Here is a 25719-nt window from a genome sequence, read left to right as displayed (position 1 = left end):
ATATAAATTTTTTTTAGAAAAAATAAAGAATGCGGTAACATTTTTATAATTATTTATTTTTTAGTTCATCCTTGTTTGCAAATAAAACATGACGTGGCCGTAATTAGTTCATGCTTTTGGTAAGGAAACTTGAGGAAAGCATTCCTTCTTCATGCGTAATGGATGAGCTCAAACCTTCGAAGAGAAACGCAGGTGGATGGAGGTGGCCAACTTGCCCTCGGCCACCGTTGGCTGCCTGCCCTTCCCACCTCATTCTCATTGCCTAACCCATGGTCCCCAGTTTGTGCCATAGGCATGGGGAAAGTATTAAATGATGCTGATCCGTGATGACACGAGCTCACGTGATAGGTCTGCAATGGATACAGCAGCGGCACGTGAGCTCGTGTCATCATGGGCATAGCACTACTCTAGGTTTAGGCATATGCATACCATTCAATAAGTTCATTTTTTTAACTAATAAAGATTTTGGATGATAAGTTTAAATTTTGAACAATATTCAAAAGAAATTTAATCTAATTTTGTTGTAGCATGTAACTCATATATATTGAGTGGAACACGTGTACGGAGAAGACAGAGTGACGTCGGAAGTGGAGCAGAGCGGAACGACAGTACAGGGGTATTTGAAAAATTTTTTAATACTTCTGTACGGTTAGGATTAATATAAATACATATAATGTAACATCACTTCAAGATTTGCAAAACCTAGCACCTTGCCAGCCTCAGTCACCAACTCTACATACCACATGCAACCAAATAAATGAACAAACCAAAAGAAAGAAGAGAGTAAGTAATATGGGAGGCCAAAAACTGACACGCACTTGGCAGCCAAAATAGCGGCCAATTAAAGAATTACGTACTCTATCTTTCTCGGCCATGCATGATGCACGACAGTAATATGGGAGGCCATGCGTTTGGCCAACTTGCCCTCCGCCACCGTTGGTTCCCCGCCTTTCCCATCTCATTCTCATTGCCTAACCCATGGTCCCCCAATACGTGCCATAGGCGTGGGGAAAGTATTAAATGATGCTTATCCGTGATGACACGGGCTCACGTGATAGGTCTAGGTCTGCAATGGATGCAGCAGTGACACGTGAGCTCCCGTGTTGCATACCACTACTCTAGTTTAGGTATATGCATATATACTCATTTTGGACCATTCAATAAGTTTATTTTTTTAACTAACAAAGATTTTGGATGATAAATTTAAATTTTAAATGGTATTTAAAAGAAATTTAATCTAATTTTGTTGTAGTATGTAACTCATATATATCGAGTGGAACACATGCACAGAGAAAGCAGAGTGATGTCGAAAGTGGAGCAAAACGGAACGACGGTACAGGGGTATTTGAGAAATTTTTTAATACCTCTATACGGTTAGAATTAATATATATATATATATATATATATGATGTAACATTACTTTAAGATAGTAAAATCCAGCTTCCATTCGTTCTTGTGAATATAGGCATACTATCGAACCATATTAAATTCGTGTGTTTTGCTATTCTATCTCTATATTTTTTCGTACTATTCATCATAATTCCCACACGTTTCACAATAAATTTTAATACATTTTTTAAATTTTACACATTCAAGTTTAAGATTTATAATTTAATTCTTTCAAATGGAGTACTAGGGTGGATAGCTCAGAAACTTAGGTGTAGTTTGATCATGCCTTAAATATTGACTATGGGAATCAACTGCCAATTATGACTAAATGAGTTTTTGAGTTTAAATGGTAATTGTTCTAATTATTTAATAATTAACTTTTGAATATGTCTTTGAAATAAAATTGGGTGTGTCATGACAAGGGTTTTGAAATGTGTCTTTTTTTAGACAAAAATAAATTAGGCAATGGGAAGATCTATAATTTGGTAGGAGTAATTTAAGTGGCCTATGGTAGATAAGGCTAAAGGTCATGCACAACACATTTTGATTTTTTAAAATTTTATAAGATAATTTCATATAATTATTTCTTTATAATCATAATATTATAATATCAATTTAGACATAAAATTATGCTGCGCATTTGGGAGCATGGATTTCGAACCTTAGATTTAAATTTGGACTTAGATTAATTTTAAGACAGTTTTACATTACATCTTATCTAAATTCAATACAAATTCAAATCCGAAACCAATCCAAACATAGGTTAGATTACTGACCAAAATAGAACACAAAATTTTTCACTAGATCGAATTTTTTCAATTCGTTTTCCTTCTTTCTCATTTTTTGAAGGAGTCCCCCAATTTTATTATTTAGACAACTCCATACAAGAAATCGAGTGCATGCAATTAGATTTTTATCATTCTTTTTATCAATTTATGCTCGCACACGAATCAACTTATATTTATCAATTTATTACTGCACATTTGGTATATAAAAATGGAATGAGAGAGTTATTACATTCCATCCTATTTCACTAACCAAACATGACTTGAGAGAGTTATTACCTAACAAAACTAAACTACTCCCCTAAGTTTTAACCATTGACTTCCCCTGAAAAAGAAAACAAAACAAAACAAAACAAAAAACAAAAGACAAAAAAAAAAATCTCGAATCTTCCTTAAGTTTAGAATTTTTCAGGCATTGTAGATTTAAAAAATTCCACGGAATTACCCTAAAATTTATCAAAAAATATAAATTTTCCTTTATATTTGACAAAAAGCAAACCTAAACAGTATAAATGTTCCAAACTCAAAAAAATATTAGAAAAAATTTATAAACTTCTTGAAAGGTTTGCAATTTCTTACCACACTTCAAGGGAGGTCTCTAAAATTTCATAGAAGGTCCATGTATTTTTGTTAAAAATTAATGTCTTTCACCCAAAAAAACACAAACAATTTTTCAACCTAGAAAAAAATATAACACAAAAACAAAAAACCAAGACACGACTCTCTGAAATTCTTCTGTGACATTACAAATGTTCATACAAAACAAAATTGCATATTCTTTTCAGATTTTCTTTCTTCCTTTCTTTCTTTAAACTATTTTTCCAACTATGAAATCAGAATGAAAACTTCTGACAAATATGGACCAGTATTCTCCTCCTAAACTCTCTTTCAGGCTGCCCTACAACTCTCAACTTTCACCTTTCAACAAGGGTGAGGAAAACAAAAGAATCATAATTTTCATTCGAACTACAAGCAGCGAGGCATGATATTTCTTCTTTCAAAAAAAAAAATAATAATAATACATATACAAACATACATACAAACTGAGCACCAAAAATGTTTTCCCTTAAAAAATCAAAATGAAGAAAAAAAAAAAAAAGATTTGCAAAACTTAGCAGAGACTACATCCACACCTTGCCAGCCTCAGTCACCAACTCTACATACCACATGCAACTAAATAAATGAACAAACCTTTCACCCCAAAAGAAAGAACAGCTTTCAAATTTCGACGAGACGAAAGCACCAAATTGCATTACTAAAACACTCCCCACTTATCAGATTCTCTCTTCCTGGGAGTTTCACTCTCCAACGATGTCTTGAACAGCCCAGTCGAGCCAAACGGGTCGGCATCATCAAAGGAAGGAAATCCATGGCCATGTTCGGAGTCTCTAGAGCTGCGGATCGAATCAAATCTTGAAAAGGAGTCCTGGGGTGGGAAAAATCCACTGTCCTGCTTGCTGAAGGTATCAAACCTTGAGAAGCTATTGAAAGACTGGTCCTCTGACACTTCACTGAACTTTGATGGAGAGTTTCCATAATTGAAGAGGGGAGTGCTTGGAACAGAATCTGCAAAAGTAAATGGGCTCTTCTTCAGGAACATGTCGTCCATGCGAGGGGAGTTTGTTCTTATTGGGTTCAGGCCAAGGTCACCGTGACCAAAGAATGAACTTTCACTAAGCCTGTCATGATCATTGTCCTGCAAGAGAAAATCAGTTAGAACAAGGAACCAATGCAGCTTCATTCAACTAAATCACAGCATGATTTTTACACGCACATAAAACTAACAATTAATAAGTTCGTTCAAACATTAATTATGCAATACACGTCATTTCAGCAAGTTAGGGGTGAAATTTTGTTCTATTCAACTATTTTCATGTTTCCAAAGTTTTGCTTACTTGATTTCTTTTATTAAAAGAATTTACATCAATAAATTTTTCACATGAATTAATATTAAATTTTTCAGATAGAATATAAACAATTGATTTTATCCTAAATACTAAAATATATTTGTCTTACAAGCACACATAATAACTCTCAAATTTTATCAAATCTACATCCAACCTAAGAAAAATAAAAGTACTTTATTTTCAAATAGATTTTGAAAAAAAACAAATCTAATCTGAAATAATCTCTTATAGTATTCCACTATTCCTAATATTCAAACATACTAAAAAGACTCGTATACAATAACTTTTCACATGAGTTAGAATGATTAAATTTTATGTTATATATATTTATATTAATTATTAAAATTCATACAGTACTCATCACACTTATAGTACAATCTACTTCATATAAAAATACAGATAGTGTAAACCATTTTTGGATCAAAAAATCCTAATCCCACGTTTGAAGAGACTTATATTGGGTTTGGATAAGATGTAATACAAATTATATTGAAATTTTTTCCCAATCCACCTAAATTCAAATCCAAGATTCGAAATATATGCTCCCAAACGCAGCATAAAGTTTTTTTTTTTTTTCCAAAATGATATTTTTTTTGTAATTAGACATTATGAGTTTTAACCTTTATCTAATCTGCATCCAACTTTATGTGAAAATAAAAGTAATTTAATCATAAATTGAATCTTTTCACACAACTAACTTTTTGTCAACTTGAAATCTCATATCAAAAGAACTTATATTAATAAAATTTTCACATGGACTTAAATTAGATCTTTTTTTGATAGGTATATATTGTTGCCATCATCCTAAATAATGCAATATTTACTTTATTAAATCTTATCTAAGATACATCTAATCTAGGAGAAAAATAATAGTTTAATGTCAAATACCCTTATCACATTACTAATGTTCAAATAATTTGATTCCCTACACTTAATAATATTTACATAAAACATTTTCACATGGGGTAAAATGACTAAAGCTTTTTATATACATCAATATTCTGTCAAAGCTCCATCCACAAATGGTCAGATTTCCATCTTAGTGCATACAGGTTCTTGAAAGTAAAGAAGCAATACCAACCCTCTTGAACGTAATGAAGTTCAATTTTTAAGACACAGAAACTCTTGCTGATAAAATTATTTAAATTATATTTTCTACAAATTCAATCATTTAAATTGCCGAAAAGAATTTGTGTAGCCAACCCCACTAGGACTTAAGTTTTGGTTTGTTGTTCTTGTACATATTCAATTGGTACTCGTGTACAATAAAGCTAATATAAATTTTCTTTTATAAATTTAATTATTTTCTACATACATAATTATTATTGTTTAATTTTTTTAATTTTCGATTTTATAATGAAACCCAAACCCCATTCTCTCATACAGATTCAATCTCTCATCTCATGAGAACTAATAGATAAAGGCCAGGTTCGTGCATTATTTTACATTTATTTTGTTCAAATATATAAAATTTACAAAAGCCCATTCTACTTATTGTGTTTTTTCTTATTCATTAAATTTCAATCGCAAGCAATGCCCATGCTTTTGACTAGTTACTGAAAAGAATGCAACACTAGTAGGAGCTGAAATATGCCTTAGATCAATACACACGCATGAGCAAAAATGATATATCAGACAGGATCCAAATTGATCAAATTTTGACTTAATTCATTGGGAAAAAAGAAAAAACCCCTATAGCATCCAAATTTGATCAACAAGTATAATTTAAATTAAGCTTCCAATCTAACAGGGACCACTTTCCATGGTCCTGCACTGACCCTATGAATTATTTGTTCATCATAAGAGCGGCTGGTTCACTTTGTTACAATAGGTTTGTCCCATACACACACATACATGAACACATTATATATATACCAACAAGGAAACGATGAAAAAAGATAACTTCTGACAGATCACATTCTCTCTTCATATCTACCTTGCCATTATATTTCACATTTTTTCTATAAAGCATGTGGCCTAGATGAGAAGAAAAATAATTAACATGAAACAACCATTTCTGAAAATACTGCCACATGTGATGCATCATCAGGGGGAGCCATCAAGTTAAATCAAGAAATCCTACCAAGTACAAGCCTAGGGCTAATAAAATCTTTTGTTTGTTTGTCAAACTAGAGCAGCAACCATGGTGATTCAGTGGCCCAAATATTACCCTATGCATACATTCTGGGAACTACACCAGACTGCCAGAGGATCAGGTAATAACAATAATCCACATTCAATAAACATAAATCCAGTTCACAGATTAGGAAGTGATCAAAAATTCTGCACCCAAATCACCCATAGCACATCATCTTCATGGTGGGATCAATGATGGATGCAAAATTTTCTAGCATAAATAAGCTGTGAGTAGCATTCAGTAGAAAAGTTTAGTAAAAGTAGAATGTGCCTAAAGGGAAAGGAATTCCAAAGATGTCAAGGATACGGAAGTTTTCTTTCTTTTCTTCCTCCTATCATTCTTCCGTTAATAAAGATGGTCTGTAGAATTGGTCAGAATAATGTTGCATCTTCTTTTTTAACTTCGGTCCATTTTACTAGGAAACTTGAAATCTGGAAGAGAACTCTTGTTCTCAATGCCAAAAATGGGTAAGATGTCATCATGCCACTAGCAAAAACTCAGCAGCAAATCCACACACTGCTATTTAAATAATGTGCTGTGCTAGATGCATTTACAACATGACTGAATTTATTCACGTACCTTTGTATCATTAGGGTTGAAACCCCATACAGAATCCGTGTCAAAATGACTGTCAAATGCACCCCAGCTGGGTTCATCAAAACCTTTTTCTCCAGAAAGCACAGATTCAGCACCACCATGATCACTGCACCATGTAAATCATAAACAGATTCAGATATCTGAACAATGCACTTAGCTGCAGAGGGTTCAAACACACAGAATAAATATATTGAATCTCTTTTTCCAATATTTGATAAAACTCTTGATTGGAAGTCACTGATATGTCAATTTTTTTATTAAAGGAAAAAAAGTAAAAGGAATCCACATAAACCAAAACCAAAATGCATGCCTCTGGGTGTCTCTAACATGGGGTGAACCATCTGCTCCAATGCTCTTTACAGATTGGGAATCTTGGAATTCTAATGAAGGGCTCCTTACAGCTGGACTGTCAGGTGGACTTCTTGCCAAGCTGTCCTTGCCTACGGCGCCTGCAGATTCATCCTCAGGCACCCGTTCACCGGTACTTGGTAGCTTCTTTGACTTAATGTCAGTATTTAAGGAAGCAATTGAACCCTCATCTGCAGAGCTCATTCCTTTCTGAACTAAAGAAGACTTTGCTTTTGGCGGGGCTATGACATTTTGCACATCAAGAGTGAGCTCCTTGACAAATGTGAATCCTAAATTGGGAAAATAATTCATCAGAAATTCAGAATGACAGCTGTTAATATGCTACCCTGTGGACTTGAAAAAATGTCCACGGAGAAAATTTTGGCAGGAGTGTTCATTGCCAACAGTTGAGGGCACCATGCATAAGAGAATACTTGCATTGAATAATAACTCAACCCTACCAACAATGTTCTAACATACCTTCATCTTCTAACTTGTCCCAATCTTCATCCCAATCGGCTGCTCCTTCTTGGATGCCAGGTTGCCAACCTAAATAAAGATTATCAGATAATTATAAGAACTATAAAATGAAAATATATTTTGGCAAACCAATTTAAAAACTAATGAATTTTGCAACATATTAACTTCTGGCTTGTTTATTTTCTAGATGTCAACTCATTTGCAAATTGTTATGTCATAATTCCTGAAACTCCTTACTTGGCACGTCAGTAGCTCACCAACCAAGGTAATTCTTGCATCATTGACAGCCATAAACTATATCATTTTGCACCAGAGAAGAAAAGAACAAAAGGCAAAAGAGAGAGAGAAAAAATAAATAAACATATATTCTTATTCACATGTGACTAAGGATGGGGAAGAACTTCTTACATAATACACAACCAAAAATATTGTATATGAAACCAAAGATAAGAATTTCAATGAGTATAAATTCCTGCCTTTTATCAACTAAAATCATACAGAGGCATCGTAATGAATAGAAAAGTAACACAATTAAAAGTAAAATAAATAGTAGCAATATTTACATATCTTATTTCCTTATCCTACCATCTCTGTTAAAGTTGACACTGTTCCATTTAAAAAAATTATCGCCTAAAACAAAAATTAGATGAAGTAGCAAATCCAGCAGTTCATAACTGAACAAAAAGAATAAGCAAGCTGTCCTCAGAACTAGAAAAAAACGAAATTTTTACAACTACGCAACCCAGTTCATCTAAAACAATCACTTAAAATCTCGATGAACCACTTAAATACTGCCAAGTAAAGGATTTAAACATTAGAATATTAGATTCCATGATAAACTTGAACAAGTAACATGAAACCCTGTGTTGGGAGCATAGAGTTCATCTTACGAATTTTTGATTGTGTGCATTAAGATAAAAAGTAATTCTGAACTGTATTGAGTTTGCCTCTTGTCAAATCCAACATAAATCCAAATCCAAGGTTCAAAAAAGGCACAAGTGTCAAGGGAAAAAAAAAATGAGATTGCTAACCATCAGGGGAAACAAGAACAAGATATTAAAGAAAAGAATTGAAAATTCACATTTGCATAAATATACTAATAATGAACTAATAAAAACTAACAAAACTTACAAACCAGCAACCAAATATGGTAGGTTGAGAAACAAGATGTAGTGAATGTCTGAATTAAAAAAGAAATCTTCACTGTTTCTACCTCTCTCATTTCTCAAACCAGTATTTAAAAATTAAAAATTAAAAAAAAAAAAAGTATTTAAAAATCTAACAACATTAAACAATTTAAGAATAACCAAAAACTCTAAAGGAGGGACAAATACCAAAGGGAATCTCAACCAGAGTAGTTGGTTTGACACGTAGCCCATATGTTTTGCAGCGTTCGCTCAAAGCTCTCACTAGCTCCTCAAGATCTGACTGTATACGATGAGCAGAAAGCTGCAGCAGAAAGGCCAAAAAATTACAAGGAAAATAACGGGATAAGAAATGTCAGATAAATCCCCGCAACTCATTCAAACCATGGTATACCTGAAGAGCATCATCAGCACTCCCTTCTTGTTCCATTTTGACAATTGCCTGATATAACTCCATTTTTTTCTCCTGCAGAAGAATTCAGCACAATACAACATTATTTGAAAGCCTTCAGCTCAAGATCAGCATACCAAAAATATTTGGAAATGAGCGTTCAAATAAACTTTGTACAGAAAAAACAGTTATTAGTCATCTCTTAGTTGTACAGTACCTGAATATCACGAAATGTAGCCTCATCAATTGTTAGTCTGGAGGCTACATCTCCAACCTGTTTGTACTTTTCTTCATATTTCTTCATCAGCAACTCAACCTGGAATAGAGCTTGCTCAGGGAACATCAAATACGAATAAGAAACATACAATCTTGTGCATCAAAGGGAGGTACCTCACGTTTATCAGCAGACGTCCTTTCCATTATCTCATTAAGACGATTGTCACATCTGCTCTTGTATAGAATCTGCATAACAAAAGGCTGATCAATTCAACAGAAGCAAGCATAAATATTTTTTTTTTTTTTGGATTAAGATAGAATTTAATTGAGAATGAGGACAAGGAGTCATCAATGACTGTACAACTATAAAACAAACAATAAAAAGATTACAATAGAGCTGCCTTCCAATCCCTTTGAAGGTCAGACAGCAGAAAGCCCCAGGAAAAACCAAATGAATGGATCCAAAAAGAAGCCAAGAACACCACTCTATCCCACAAGATGTTAGGACAATTTATGCAGCTCTTAAAAATTCTTCCGCTCCTCCATCCAGAGAGTCCAGCAGATGGTGAAAACGGCTACACTCCAAAGAACTCTGTCATTTCAACTTCAGTCAAGACCCCTATAGTTCACCAGCAAAAGATCGCCCACATTCCATGGCATCAGCTAGTCTTCACAAAAATAAGAGAAGAGACTATTCCACAGCTGTGTTGCCACCTTACAATACGCAAACAAGTGAGCATTTGTTTCATTAAACTCATGGCACATGATGCACATATCAGGATTTAGAGACTTATAGGGTTTTCGTTTCTGAAGTAAACCAAGCGTGTTCATCCTATTAAGAATCAGAGTCCAAACAAAGGTGCAAATCTGCCAAGGAACTTTGGCCTTGCAAATGATGTGGCTCCAAGGTGGGAAAGGGAGATTTCGAAAGATGTGTGAACAACCCTAAAGGATTACCCTCCTGCACTCTCTCGTCCTCCCTATTGCAAGGAACAAAGTGATCCAAAATGGGGAGTAAGGTAGTAAGCTCATCAACCTCTCTCTTTTTGAAATCCTTAAAAAAAAAAAAAAGGAAATCTCACAAGCAAGAAACACCCCCCACCCCCAAAAAATAAAAAATAAAAGAGGGGGGGGGGGGGGGGGAGGAGATGAAAGAACTAATAGGCACATTGTGGAATGAAGAGAGCTTGAACAATGAGGGACCTTCAGTTCCAAGTATCCCCACCCAAACATCCTCCTAGAAGTGAACCTTTTTCCACTTAGGAGTAAGAGGGAAGAATAGACCTGTCATCTGGAAACGAATTTCCAAGGGCACACATGGGAAATAATGCTTTTTGTCTCCCAACGATTATGATCAATCCCATGTTCACTTTTAATCACCTTGTGCTATAGGGAATTTACTTATAGAGGAAACCTCCACAACCATAAACAATTAGGGAGATGTTTTTGGAAACCACATTACCAAGACCTAGGCCCCCTTCAGATTTGGATCTACCCAAAAAACTAAAATGGTACCTCTTATGCACCCCAAATCCCAGCGAAAGGGAATTGTTAATTGACCTATCTGAAGACCTAACTACTCTCAAGGGCATTCTAAAAGGAGAAATTAATATGTATGCTGGAGAGGGAGGCACTAATAAGGGTGATGCAACTTTGAGCAACAAATAAGCACTTTTCTAACACTCCAGCCTCCTACCCACCTTCTCAATCAGTAGGCCCCAAAAGGTTCCAGAGTTTGGGTTGTCCCCAAGTGGGAGTCCAAGATAGTGACCACTCAAGGGATATACAACCCACCAAGGTCCTGAACCTCTCTAAGCCCATAATGCCCAGGTTGACACCTGCTATCACACTCTTGAGACAAGTTGATCTCTAATTCCATTATCTTCTCAAAGATTTTAAGCAAGATAATAACCTTACAGAATTTCGAAACATTGTCTTCAAGAAAAAACATGGTATCATAAGCTAACTACAAATTAGATACCTCCACTTCCTCCTACCCTACACAAAGGCCATTGATCACCCCCCAAGTCCTGAGCATGCAAGATCAACCTGCTTAAGGCATCCACCACTGACTACAAGTCCCTTTGCTTAAGACCCTGGGATGCCCTAAACCACTCTCTCAAGTAACAATTGACTATAACTAACAAGCAGGTCAAGTATAGACAGCCACTAAGCCACTTCCTCCAAATCTCCTCAAAACCTTTTGAGCTCATCACTTTATCCAAGAAGCCTCAACTAACCATGCCATAGACTTTCTCAATGTCTAGTTTAAAAACAATTCCTCTCCCACTCCCATCCTAACATCCCCCACCACCTCCTTAGCCACAAGTACCGCATCTATGATTTGTCTGTCATGGATGAACCTAGACTGTACCAAGGTAATTGTGTCCACCCAGCACTTCATAAAGTCTTTTAACTAGAATCCTGGAGAGTATTGTGTAAAGACTAGTCTTAAGACCAATTGGTCTAAAGTCCCTCACTCTTAGGGATCTCTCATTCGTGGGGACAAGGGTGATAAAGGTAGAGTTAACATTGGTATATTCACCACCCCTTTATGATGAAATTCTTCTACAAAACTTTCACGACCACCCAGTTGTCTTGGAAGAAATCCATAATGAAGCCATCGGGGCCAGAAGCCTCATCTCTACTCAACTGGATAAAATTTCTTTTATTATTTTTTCCTTCAACCTCAAAAGCTCTTTCAAGCCATCAAGAAAAACTCACTTCAATGGAGCTCTAATCAAGAACCTCCATCATCAATCTATTCAGGGCTTCCTCAGTAAACAATTTTTAAAGAAGTTAGTAATCTCATCCCAATCTGGGATTGCCCCTTACCACAATCCCAGAATCTACTTCCAACTCCCTAATGTAGCCTTTCCTCCTCCTTCTGCACACCACCATATGGAAATAGCCAGAGTTGCAACCCCCTCCTTGACCCACCTCACCCTAGCTTTCTATCACCAACTCATATACTCCAATAAGATCATCTCCAACTCATTACTAAGAGATGACCTCCCAGCTCTATCCTCCTCATCTAACAGCTTGTACAACCCACCAATTTCTATAAGGATATTTTTTTTTGCTTCTTTAGTGATTCCAAAAATATTCCAAGTTTTCAGCATTGATTACACATAATTAAGTTTTTTAATTATCTTAAAACCCTTCCACCCCTAAACTTGACATTCGCCCCACCAAACTACAGTCTCCTGAAAGGAAGGGTGCGTTGCACATGTTCTCAAAGTGAAAAGGGGTGGGTCCCCACTACACCATATTGAACTCAAGAAGAAGGCTTGTGTAGTCAAAGATAGGCCTAGGAGGAGTATGCTGGACAAGATGTGGATACGTGTGTTCCCATTTGTTAGTAAATATATATCTATCAATGCATGAGGAGGCCTGTCTGTCGCCAAACACCGCCCAGCTGAACCGCCATTGCTTAAGTAAATATCCCGAAGCCCATTATCCTGTACGAGGGAATCACATTTCCTCCTACTCAAAGAGATCCTAGAGCTCCCTAGATCATCTCTAAAGCTGCAAGTGACATTGAAGTCCCCCACCCCCACCACCCAAAGTGAATTGCACAAGCCAAAAACACCAAAGAATGAGTTCCTTAAGGAAGACAAGTTTGGGCCATAAACTAATGTAAACCACCACTCTCCAAAAGTGACAAAGATCTAATAGGACTAACAAAGTGAAAGGCCCCACAAGGACATCCTTTAAGGATGCTACCCTCATGTCCCAAACAACCAATTGGCCCCCTAATGCCCCAAATGAGGGCAGAGCCACCTAATTTTTGTTCCTATAGTCCCAAAGACTTCTTAGAGGAAATGATCTACTTCCCTCAACTTAGTCACCTAAAAGAATAAGATGTTAGGGTCGACTTTACAAGCTCCCTGACCACTCTCCTCTTACCCCGATCCCCTAATCCTCTAACATTCCAGGAGAGAATCTTCATTGACGCAGCTAAAAACTCTCAATGCCTTGCCTCCTGTCTCATAATTCACCAAAGAAGCCAATCTATCCAATTCCCTCCTTAATTTCTTAGCCTTCTTCCTATCCCCTGACTTCCCTTCCAACTCATCCAAGAGATCTTGGACCTCCTAATTATTATGGACTTCCAACATTTATGGATTAAATAGAATTTAGTCATACAACAACATTTAGACATGTGGATATTATAGTTATGACGCCTTGCTATATGGAGAAGACTAAACATGGGTTTTTCCATTTCTCTCACAAAAAGACCCTTAAAGCAAAGGGAGGAAAAAGACATTATAATATGATGCTTCTATATTTACGTAGATCAATAGTAATATGATCTGTGTCAAAGATTAGTTAACTTTCCTAAGAGCTTATGTCAACGTTTACTCCAATATGGAGGGTGAGCATGAAGCATCCTATATATGTATAGCTATTTACATTCCTTACATTTTTATCAACATCAAAACTATAAAACTTCAATACACAGACCTGGGTTCGGGCCTGTACCCCTACCAAGGCCTACCTGTTTTTCAAGCATATGTTCAAATCTAAATCTACACACACATACAAATGTGTAAATGTGTGCGTATATACATGTGTGAATTTTATATTTTAACAATTTCAAAATTTTAAATATATTTTATAGTTTATATAAATAATTGGAGACTTTGGAAGACCATTTCTGACCTAACTCAAACCTTGCCTGGCTTGAGCCCAATTCAGCTCGACTAATACTAAAGCTTAACAATGTGCAAGCCTAACTCAACCTACAGAGTACTTAGGTATAATATAGAAATGTGCACGTGCTAATGTTTACGCTCACAATACTGCACATGCATACACACAAATGCCAACACAGTCGTGTGTTCATATAAAAAATAAATTGTATAGTATTTCAAGAGAACAACTATTAAATTATTATCAAATGTGAAGAGAAGGGGAAAATAGACATTTTAATTAGAAAAAGTATGTGAACTTAACGACTAGCTAACAGCAAGTCTGCCATTAACTTTATAAAGTAGGGGAGCTTTGGATCATGTTAAGAAATCTGAGGAGATGCTAATAGATTTCAACCTTTTGGAAAGTGTTCAGACTTCAGACTCCTTTAAAAGTGTTTCATTATTACTTAGACCATACCAAGACTCAATATATAAATTTTGCATGCTGTTCCAAGAAATACAACCCCCCGAAATCCATCAATGTTTCATGAACGAAATTTCTCCTAGTCTAATTCAGGTGTAGCTTGTGCTGCACTTTGAGAATTAAAAACAAGAATATCCATCAATTAGGTTGCTCAATTAGCAAATGGACAGTAAAAATTTGTCAATTAGCCATTCAAAGTCATTATTCATGACTACTTTAAGAAACCAGAGACACTGTTCACTACAATAGCAGTCCATACTTTATTACCATGGAGCAATTGAGTCTAGGACCCCAGGCCTATCTCTATATGGTTCTCACACTTCAGGTTTTATTGTGATGAAATGCCTCAACCCACCCACCCAAAAAGGGTGAACTTAATTTTTCCACACCAATCATCAGACATTACTCCTCCATTCAAAGCATTGATTCATCATATTGCAGTTCAGAGTGACAGTCAAAACAAGTTATATAAATTTACAAAACAATAGAACATAGTTTCATATTTTATTTAATAGTGTCATACTTATGCCTGGATATTCAAAAATTCAATGCAAATGTTGGAATACTAAATATACTAGTAGAAGAATTCAATGCAAATGTTGGAACACTGAATATACTAGTAGTCAACATCAGATAAGTAAAAATCATCGACAACTATAGAGCAAATGCCTTCATGTTTCGAAGAAGGTAACTGCAGATGCTATGGCTCACTGCTCATGAACCTCAAAAAAAATGCAATGGATTATGTAGAAGCAAATAAGTATCAGAATTAAAAGGAGTGGAAGCAGAAGAGGGTACTCACAAGTTCCTGCATCTTGGTGCGATAGAACTCATTCTTCTCTTTAGAATCTAATATCTCCTTTTCTAATTCTTTTACCTTCAATGAGAGAGAGGGATAGAGAGAGAGAGATTAGATATAAATGTTTAGGAAAATTATCCTAAATTATTTGAGTCTAAATTCAGCTTTGAAAGAAGAGAACTTTTTAGCTGATCGCAATGCCATGTCTTAAGAAGACATCAACTGCTCAGAAAGAATAAAAGGATCTAAAACACGTAAAGTCACTAACTAATATAGATAGAAACACAAGACCAACAACAGCATTCAATAGTAACTTGGATCTTATCTTATCACCAAAAAAAATAATAATAATAATAATAGTAGTAGTAATAATAATGATGATCATAGTAGTAATAACATTTTTGCTGCCAGCCCCTTCCATTTAATAGCTGTTTTTCTCTGCCCAAATGTTTACAATCCACCGCCTTCCACTTAAGTTGAATGATTTGTAGAAAAACTGTTTCAACTGCAATCTGAAGATAAATTTTAATAAAGCTAGCTCAGGAATTACATGATGTAATCAATAATAGTACTTTTAAGATCAAGCAAATTTCACAATCTTATTCTTCAAAACCCAGAAAGTATAAAGTGATTTAAACAAGACCATAATTTTCCTTTCCCTTCTCTCTCTCTTTCTCTCTCTCTTTCTCTCTCTCTCTCTCTCTCTCTCTCTCATACACACACACACACACACACAAATCATAGAGAGAAAGCAAAAAGAAACGAATGTTCAAGTTTTTCAGGAGTTTGAGGTCCCATAACCATGGTTATTAAAATCGCAATCATCCAAATTCAAATGATCCAAGTTGCAACAAAAATTGGAATCAAGTAGAATCGTGGTAGAATCATAAAAGAATCGGTAGAATCGTAGAATCAGAATCGTAGAATGGTAAGTAAAATCATACATATCCTACTCTGTTACCCGGATTGGGTTTTTTTTTTTTTTTTTTTTCGTTTTTGGGTTTCAATAATATGGCCCAATACATGTTTTAATTTGTCCAAAGGCCCCAAAAGGTTTATGTTTGTCCAAAGTCTTCCAAAACTGGGGCAAAATGACTCCCAGCCTCCCATCAGTGAACAGATTCAGCTCAATCTGCACCTGACTTCCCTAGATCGACACCACAGTCCTCTACTCATTGAAATTCAGCAACCCAGCACATGAATTTCTCTCCTGTTCAATAACCAGAGAGCCCTCCATCTGGTGACTGGTGTTTGATCAGCAGCAGCTACCAGTCTTGCTGTTTGATGAAAAGTTCTTTGGTGTTCAACAACCAGAGTTCCTGGGGTTCAACAAAAACTCAGTCCTCAGTCCTCAGTCCTCTTCCTTTTTTGGTGTTCAATAAAGAACACATCAGTCCTCTTCAACACAGAGTTCTTGTTTGACCAGCAGCAGCCAAGAAAAGAGCCAAGCCAGCTGGCCCAGCAGAGCTGCAGAGGTATGCTTTAAAACAAATTTTTTGCTTCTTGAAAAAACTTAATAGTGAGCACTGTTTTTCTCCTCCTTCTCCTTTTCTTGCTCTTCTTCTTCATATTTTTATTGCTTGAACTTTTTAGTGTATTTTTAACTTCTTATACTTACAAAGTTACTAACCAAGTTTTTAGTCTTAAGACTTGTCATAAAGTTCCACATCTAGAACTTTTTAATACTTATTTTACATTGAAAGTAGAATCTTACGATTCTCAATCCGATTCTATGCTTCGATCCTGAAGACCCCTCCGAGGATCCCACTTAGAATCCCAATTCTAACAACCTTGCCCATAACTGGAGGAACGACAAATGATGTTAAGAATTGATTTTGGCATGTAAATCTAGGAGTGAATGAGTAGATGGGTGGGTAGACAGGTGTTTTTTGAGAGAGAGAGAGAATCGTAAAGAAACACTGTCTGAAAATCACAACTTAGTGCTTATCTAACATCATGTACACCCAGGCAACATGACTAATCAATCAGCAGTTGGTTTAAAATTTCATTAAGTTGTTATCGCATAAATTCTAGTGCATATTTTTGTGAAACACCTAACAACTAATCAAGTTAGATTTGCACGTCTTTCTTACTAAGTTTTTTTTTTTTTTTCTAGATAACAAAAAATTCATTAATGCAAGAAAATTAAAAAAAAAATACAGGAAAAAAGGACAAGCCATTGTCCTTCGCCAGCAGTCTTTCTTACTAACTGGCTGTAATATACCCCAAAATAACAACTAATTAAGTTAGATTTGCATGTCATTCTTACTAAGTTGTTTTTTTTTTTTTTAGATAACAAAAACTTCAGTAATGCAAGAAAAAAAAATTACAGGAAAAAAGGACAAGCCATTGTCCTTCGCAGCAGACTTTTTTACTAACTGGCTGCAATATGCCCCAAAATATCTTTTTTCTATTTTCATCCCTTTTGTTTTTCTATTTATTTTATCCTGGACAGTTTTAAATGATGCAGAGAATCACACTATGAATATATTTTTCCAAGCCCCATCTGTTTAGAATCTCTCTTCCTTGCACTGCTTTTGTAATCAAATTTCTCAAGAGGTGCTGGAAAGTCCTAGTCCAATAATAGAGAATAAATTTCCACGCAGTCTAACAGAACTCAAAGTGATGGTTTCAAATTTTTCATGCAATATAAATAACCATATCAACAAACTGAAGCAATAGACTGAAAAAGCTAATGTAGGGTTTAGATAAGCAGATGATAAGAGAAAGTCATAAATAGTACATGCCTTTTTGTCTGCCTCAGTAGCCTCTTGGAATTTTGAGTTCAGCGAATTCTGCTCCTCTTTACTAAGTTGATCCACAAGGTGCTTCTCCAACACAGGAACTCTAGATTTTTGCTGACTGGGCTGCACAACTTCATCAGCTGGTGGAATGGAAATTTGCCTTGGTGGCCTCGCTGCAGCAGTATGTGTTGCTGATCTTGCAACAGTTGTCCCTGGCAGTTGTTGCAAACCTATTCAATTTAGAAAAACAAATGTGAAACCACCAGAAACATTAGGAAATGATATTAGAGGTTCAGAACACAATGAAAAGAAAAGGAAAATAAAAAACATACCAGGAGTGGATCCCAAAATTGCATTGCCATATGCAGCTGTAGATTGACCTGTGGTGCGCATCAGGGTCTCATCAAACATGACACTGTTTGGAAGTGTGGTAGGAAGAGGGCGGCCCTCCCGGTATCGTTCCATCAAATAGAGTGCAAAACAAAACTCTCTCAAAGAAAGCATGCTGTCATTATCTTGATCACATAAGTCCCACACCTGCTTTAAAACCTCTGAAACATGAACAATGACAGCATAATGAACACAATGTATAATAGGAATACAGTAACAGCCTTAGCTAGGACATAAATGCACTTAATTGTCAAGATGCATGGAAACTATTAAAGGAGGAGCTTCAGATTTCCTCATTCTGTTAGGTAGAGGGGCTAGAAGGAGGGTTCACAAGATATGTTAAAAAATAAATAAGAAATCAAAATTTAGTACATTTCAAACACATTTATTAGCCTTCCATTCTTCAAAAAAAACAAAATTGATCTTCAAGATAATCGTTATCAAATTTCCTCTTTCCACCCAAGAAAACTTCATAGCCGACTCATACCTCAAGAAGTTCCAATAAAAGAAAAAGGGGAAAAAACCTTATTTGGATCTGCATTATATAAACTGCCCCATTTAGAATATGGTTAGTTAAGACTTAAGAAGCTGTTGGTATCCTTTATGTTTCCTATTTTCTATTTTGTGAACAAACAGGTCACAAAAATGTGTATGCCTGCATTTCCAACTTTCTGTTTTATTGTTGGTCTGCTTTCACTTGTTGCCACAATGTTAATAAGTAGATTCAATTCAGCAGACTAAACCATTTTCTACAAAATTTTTCAATAATAAAAATTAAAATATATTGTTCCGTGAATTTAAAATAAAATAAAAATAAAAAATGCCCCTAAGTTTACTTTAAAACTAGGCCTGGCAAAACGGGTCATAACCCGTCGGGTCACCCGGACCCACTTATTTAAAACGGGTTTGGGTTTAAAGAAGTCGATCCGTTTAATAATTGGGCAGGTCACGGGTTGACCCGTTTATAACCGGGTTCAACCGGGTTTGGGCGCGTTAACTTGGTTCCTTTATGTCATATATATCACTCACTATCCACCGACTCCAACCCTAACCAAAAATCCCGTAGCCTTCGGCCTTCTGCGCTTCACTCTCCTCTGGTTCTTCTCGGCCTTCGCCTTTCGGTGCTTCAGCTTCGCTCTCCTCTGGCTCTCAGCCTCTCGGCTCTCACTCTCTCAACCTCTCATCTCGGTCCTCTCCTCTCGGTTTCTAGGCTTCTAGCAGCCCAGCCATCGCCGTCACCCACACTGCACGCCATCGTCGTCACCTACGCCACACGCCGTTGCCGTTGCCCACACCGCACGTCGTCACTGTCACCTATGCCGCACGCCGTCACCCACGCCGCACGCTGTCTGCCTGAGTGCCTATACAGCCCGTCCCCCTCCCTCTCACGATCTCGACTCTCCCTCTCGCTCTCAGTTCGGCGTGACAGCATCAACAGTCACTCTCCCTCTCTCGGTTCTCTCAATCAATCAGACCCCGATCTGGATCTTTCTTTTCCCACTTCATCTTTTTTTTTTTTTTTAAAGATTCAATAAATAAAATAAGTATTTTTAAAAATAAAAAATAAATTTTAAAAATTAAAATATATAATTATTTATTAAACGGGTGACCCGTGACCAGCCCGTTTATTAAACGGGCGGGTTAGGGTCGAGATGTGTGTGACCCATTTAATGTTAACCCGTTCATGACCCGGCCCGTTGACAACCCGCCCAAACCCGACCCGCCCGCCCGTTTTGCCAGGCCTATTTAAAACTTAAAAAAAAAAATTGTCCAAGAACATATTTTCACTATTCAATAGGATTGTTCTCGGAGTAATAAAGGGTAACTTAAAAAGAAAAATTATTAAGTAAGCTAATTACTAAGAAATTCCTATTTATATCATAATATTTTTTAATATGTATTCTTTTGTATTTTTCCATTGTTCTAATTATTGATTGATTCGGGCTTTAATATTTCTATTGTTTTGTGCATTAAGGATTATAGAGCCACCATAATTGCTTACTACATGCGATGAAAACTTTTATGGTGATTGAATGATGGCATGATAATTAATGCTATTTGATCCAAGAAATAAATTAAAGATGGGTGCAATCAGGGTATTATTTGTTTCAATTTTGGAAATACAACCAAAGTACCATACTTTTTACTGGTTTTGAGTTTTTGTTTATGTTGCTGGTTTTTAGTTTTAGTTTGTGGATTTCACTTGCATTATTTTTTCCAATTACACCAAATGTCCCAAAAGAAATGAACATTTAGATTGCCAATCAAATTAGAACATATGGACATGCATGCAAATATTATATATAAATCTTCTTCTGGCTCACTTTTTAAAGCTTCCTTTTATGTTATCCCACCTTCATATTTCTATTTTCTCACATCTTAGTTGATTATATCAACAATTAAAGAGATATACTAGGCAGGTATAAATTCTCTTATGCTATTCTGCCCAATCTGGGGCAAGATTGAAAGTTTTTATAGCCATAAAATCCATTCTTTCTATCTCCGTCCAAGTTATTCAAGGTTGACCCTTTCAACTCTCAAACATCAATCAAATCACTCTCAATGGTGTGCTATTTGGTCCATATTGCAGGTTTTTAAATTATCTCAATCACGCTACCCCTATTTTATCTTCTGAAAATGCTACTTCCAAGTTTACTGCATATGTGTCCATCCCTTCCTTTATCTTTTATAGTTATACCATGCATCCATCTAAACAATAATCATATGTTGATATGTCTCACCAATTTATAGAAAATGGTATGCACTGTCCATAATTGATAGTCCACTATACTACAAACTAAATAATATTTTAGACAGTTTATGAGAGTGCATAACTCCTGTTGGTTGATTTCATGGCTTCAAAGTAACATGCGTTTACTATACACCAATGCATTGGTTGTTCAAATGACATAACAGAACGTGTTTTCCATACAATGCTTGTAGAGACTTATTCTTTTAACTCTATTTTGATTACATAGTAATTATTAGATTTGGCCTACAATTAAATAATTGTAGCTTGTTTACTGATTTTTAATTCAATAAGTCTATAGAGGCCAGCCTCTCATATGCATGCAGGGAGTAATCATGGGATAAGTGGCAGTCCCCGATGAATCCTGGGTCCTGGAATGTTTTCATGAGATTTTCCTAGGTAGGCTCAAACTAGGGCCCATTAAGGGTGTCCCCTTAACCTTTCCTTAGCTAGCTCAAGCTTCTGACATGTATCTTCTCCTCATTCTCTTTTGCGGCAACATGTCCCTGTGTCACTAGAAGCTCTGACAAATTCTTCTTTTTTATGGGCTGAAGTCATGTATGGTCTCCTCTGATTGAAAAATGAACCAACATTTTGAATACCCTTTCTTTGCCCCATTTAGGAAACATTTGGCCATACTTTTCAATAGAAATTCTCTCTAAACCAGACCTTCTCCGCCCCTGCTATTGGACTCCCAAGGGAATTCCCATCATGAGTAGCATCATCCTTGGAGCAAGGACATCCTCACAATGTTCCCATAACATCCACCTGCCATCCGACACATGAGCCCAAGGACTACCAAATTCTCCAATCTTGACCATCTCTACTTATATCTTATTAGGTATTACTTGTATGCAATGCTGCCTCTCCCTTGTAACTGAGAAGCTGCATTTACAATGCTCATTGATGCCAACTATTTTTTTTTTAAGTAGGAAAAGAAGAATATTATTAATAAATTAATAATGTACAACCAAAAGACCGGAAAAATCCAGACAAAAAAAAATCGAAAACTAAAAAGACCAAAACAACCAGCACAGATTAACAATCCCAAACCTAACACCAATGACGCTTAATATCAAAGAAGCTCGCCCCCTTAAAAAAACACGGATGTGACGAATTTTTCCCTGAAAAGTTACACGCAATCTGCTCCAATCACAAACCCCCAAAATACAGTAAAGACAACACATTTCCAAAGCGCTGCCCTTTCCTTTTTCTTGCCAAAACCAACAAAAGAAAGGGCCAAAAAGTCCTCCACTGCTTCTGAACTCACCCAACATTCGCCTAGATAACCAAATAACTTATTCCATACTCTCCAAGCATAATCACAATGTATACATAGATGCAATGCAGATTCTGAACAATTGAAACAAAGAACACAGGTATCTGGAGAAAGCGCCTTAAATTTATTGGTCTTAATTCTATCAAATGCAACCAAACAAACAAAAGCCTTAATTTTAGAGGGGACTTTGGCCTTCCAAATGGATTTATAAAGAAGAAAATAGGTTTAGATATAGTCAGAAAATCACAAAAGATTTGCAAGGATAAACCCCCAAATTATCCAAAGACCAAGACCAACTATCCTCCTCAAAAGAAAAATGACAGTTATTCAGCAAGGCTAGCAAAGAGGAAGCTCTACCAACTCCTTGTCATTCAGCGACCTACAAAAACGAAAATCCCAAGATAGAGATCAACAACAAAGGAAGAAATGGAACCATCCTGTCGTGAGCTCAAGCGAGAAAGAGCTGCAGAAAAGATGTTGACAAAACTACATTCCCCAACCAAGGATCTTTCCAAAAGCGAATATTACTACCTCTTCCCACCAGGAATTTAATGTGGGGAATGAAAAAGGGATAAATCTGAGAGATAGCTTTCCATGGTCTCTTTGAAGAGCATCTAAATCTCAAATTAGTATCCCACCCATTCTCATCTAAACTGTACTTACTTTACAACTTTATGCCACAAAGGAGAATTCTCTAGCAGAACCCGCCAAAGCCATTTTGCCATGAGAGTGATGTTTCTAGACACCAAATTTTCAATATCGAAACCACCCTCCCATTTAGACCGACCCACCATGTCCCAAACTTACTAAAGGATCCCTAAAGCCCCCTACACCTGACCACAAGAACTCCCTCATTATCTTCACAATCTTGCTAGCAACCCTGACCAGAATCTTGAAGACAGAAGGAAAGTACAAAGAGTTACGAGAAAGACAAGCCTAGATGAGAGGAATTCTACCACCGAGAAAAAAAAGAGCAACTTTCCACCCATCTATTCTCTTAAAACCCATTCCACAACAGCATCCCAAAAGATGACAAATATAGGGTCACCCCCAAAGGAACCCCTAGTAAGACAGCAGCCAATTCATAACACTACAAGTTACAACCCACCTTCGCCGATAACTTCCTAACAACCTCATCAAGCATATTGATAGCCACGATACTACTCTTCCCCATATTAATCTTAAACCCGGAAACCTACTCGAAGACATGGAGAAAACTCAGAATATTCAAAAAGGAAGGTCAATGATCCTCTAAAAAGAAGATAGTATCATCGTCAAACTAAGGAGTGAGACCCTAACCCCCTCCCTACCCACCTCCAACCCTTCACTAAACCTCATCTACAGCCTTATCCACCATCCTACTCAAAATATCAGCCACTAAGACAAACAAGAATGGGAAACGAGGGTCACCTTGCCTAATCCATCTCATAGCCAACCAAGTTTTAGGCTCACCATTCACTAAAACCAAGTAGCTCACATTATGCAATAAGCCTCTAATCCAACGCCGCCATCTCTCTCCAAGCCCCTTGCTCATAAAAATCATATCCATGAAATTCCAATTCACTCATCATAAGCTTTCACAAAATCCAACTTAAAAATAAGTCCCTTCTTTTTCCTCCTACAAATATCTTCAACAACCTAGCAACCAAAATGACATCCGCAACTTGTCTTACCCTTGAGCCTAGTAATCCAATCATAGGTTTATAGCCTGAAATCTTAATGGGTTTACTCTTCTTCGGCACCAAAGTTATGAAAGTGATACTCTTGCTTAAAATCCCATTCCTCATACTCAACCACCTCTCAAAAATCTTGAAAAAAAACCATATTAAACCCATCAAGCCCTAGAGTTGTGTCCCTCTCCATCCCAAAAACCGTGGCCCTCACTTCCTCTTCCTAAAAAGGTCTCTCCAACCATGCTACCTCATCACCAGACAAAGGGTCCTAATCTAAACCTTCAGCCATCAGTCTACTATCATCCTCCTAAAATACAAATTAGAACAAAACTCAGTGATCTTACAAGCAATTTGACTCTGATCGGAGATAGTTTCCCTCCTACCTGCATCCAACTCCCTAATCAAATTCTTCCTCATTTTCCTATTAGCTATCCTATGAACAAAATCTAGAACTGCAATCTCTATCTTTGATCCACTTAAACTTCGTCTTTTGCCTCCAGCTTCTCATTTCATTGAAAATCACCTCCTCCAATTCATTCTTCAAATATACCCTTCCATCTTCTTCCTTTCAATCCAACTCAGCCTGCTTTCCTAAAATACTAGCCTTTCTAAACTTTAAACCTCCAAAAACACCTCCCCATTCCAAACTTTTTCAACTTCTATTTTAACCTCTTCAACTTTTTCATGAATTTAAAACCTTCCCACCCCCTCTCCACATCCTCATTCCAAGAATTCCTCACCAACAGCTGGAAGGAATCATAATCCAACCACATACCTTCAAATATGAAAAGAGTGGAACCCAAGAAACTTTCCTCGATTCCGACATGGGAAAGTGGTCAGAAGTAGGCCTAAGTAAAATAGATGGAGAGAGATTAGGGAACTCATCCTCCCACTGCGTGTAGAATAGGAATCTGTCGAGCCTGCTTGCCACCACTCTAGCACCTCCCACTGACCATGTAAAGTCAGCATTATCTAGAGGAAGATCCCTCAAATCACAATCCCTAATAAGGGAATCAAAACATAGCATGGTAGCAGTAACGCTATCACCCCCTTTCCTCTCTTGAGTAAACCTCACAACATTAAAATCATCTCCCACTATCCAATTAGGAGTGCAAAGAAAGCCAAAACACATTATAAAGCTTATCCAGAAAAGAACTTAGGGTTGGTCTTGAAGGACCATACACTGACGAGTGACAACAGAGACTTTACCTATCAAGGCTGTACCTAACCCCTCAAGCCACATAATAATCATCCTAGAAAACAAGTTTTAGCTCAAATCTAATTTCTTTTTTTTTTTATTTCTGTTATTATTATTTGCAGTAAGTTAGCCATAGCATCTATAGATGATAACGTAAGGGAATGGCAGTTGACATGATTTGGGCACATCCAACGCCAGTGAGGAGCAAGCAAATTAATGGCAGTGACAGTAGGAGGAGGAGGGATGGAAAGCTTGAACAAAGTAGAGTGACAATTTAATGCACTCCAACCTTCAAAAGATATTGCCCTGGAATCCTAGATCATAGAGAATGATGGAAGAGGATTCATGTAACCAAACCCACCTAGTGGAAT

At 36.5% G+C, this 25719-nt stretch overlaps 1 protein-coding gene across 2 annotated transcripts in view; it reads right to left on the bottom strand.

Moving 5' to 3' along the window:
• Positions 1-3128: 3128 nt before the first annotated feature.
• The window catches only part of LOC131168507 (uncharacterized), a 42678-nt gene continuing 20087 nt past the window's right edge, over positions 3129-25719 (bottom strand). For both annotated transcript variants that reach the window (XM_058127992.1, XM_058127991.1), the window contains 11 exons: positions 18392-18610; positions 18063-18289; positions 15319-15393; positions 9570-9641; positions 9397-9495; positions 9183-9254; positions 8978-9092; positions 7644-7712; positions 7126-7453; positions 6798-6921; positions 3129-3870 (listed from right to left, as the gene is read on the bottom strand). In XM_058127992.1, coding sequence (XP_057983975.1) covers positions 3430-3870; positions 6798-6921; positions 7126-7453; positions 7644-7712; positions 8978-9092; positions 9183-9254; positions 9397-9495; positions 9570-9641; positions 15319-15393; positions 18063-18289; positions 18392-18610 — 1841 coding nt within the window. In that variant the 3' untranslated portion in view covers positions 3129-3429. The remainder of the gene's footprint in view (positions 3871-6797; positions 6922-7125; positions 7454-7643; positions 7713-8977; positions 9093-9182; positions 9255-9396; positions 9496-9569; positions 9642-15318; positions 15394-18062; positions 18290-18391; positions 18611-25719) is intronic.

This window comes from Malania oleifera, chromosome 11, assembly GCF_029873635.1.
Source record: "Malania oleifera isolate guangnan ecotype guangnan chromosome 11, ASM2987363v1, whole genome shotgun sequence".
Lineage (NCBI taxonomy): Eukaryota > Viridiplantae > Streptophyta > Magnoliopsida > Santalales > Ximeniaceae > Malania > Malania oleifera.
The sequence above is the reverse complement of the archived record's forward strand: the minus strand, read 5'-3'. Positions and strand labels throughout refer to the sequence as shown.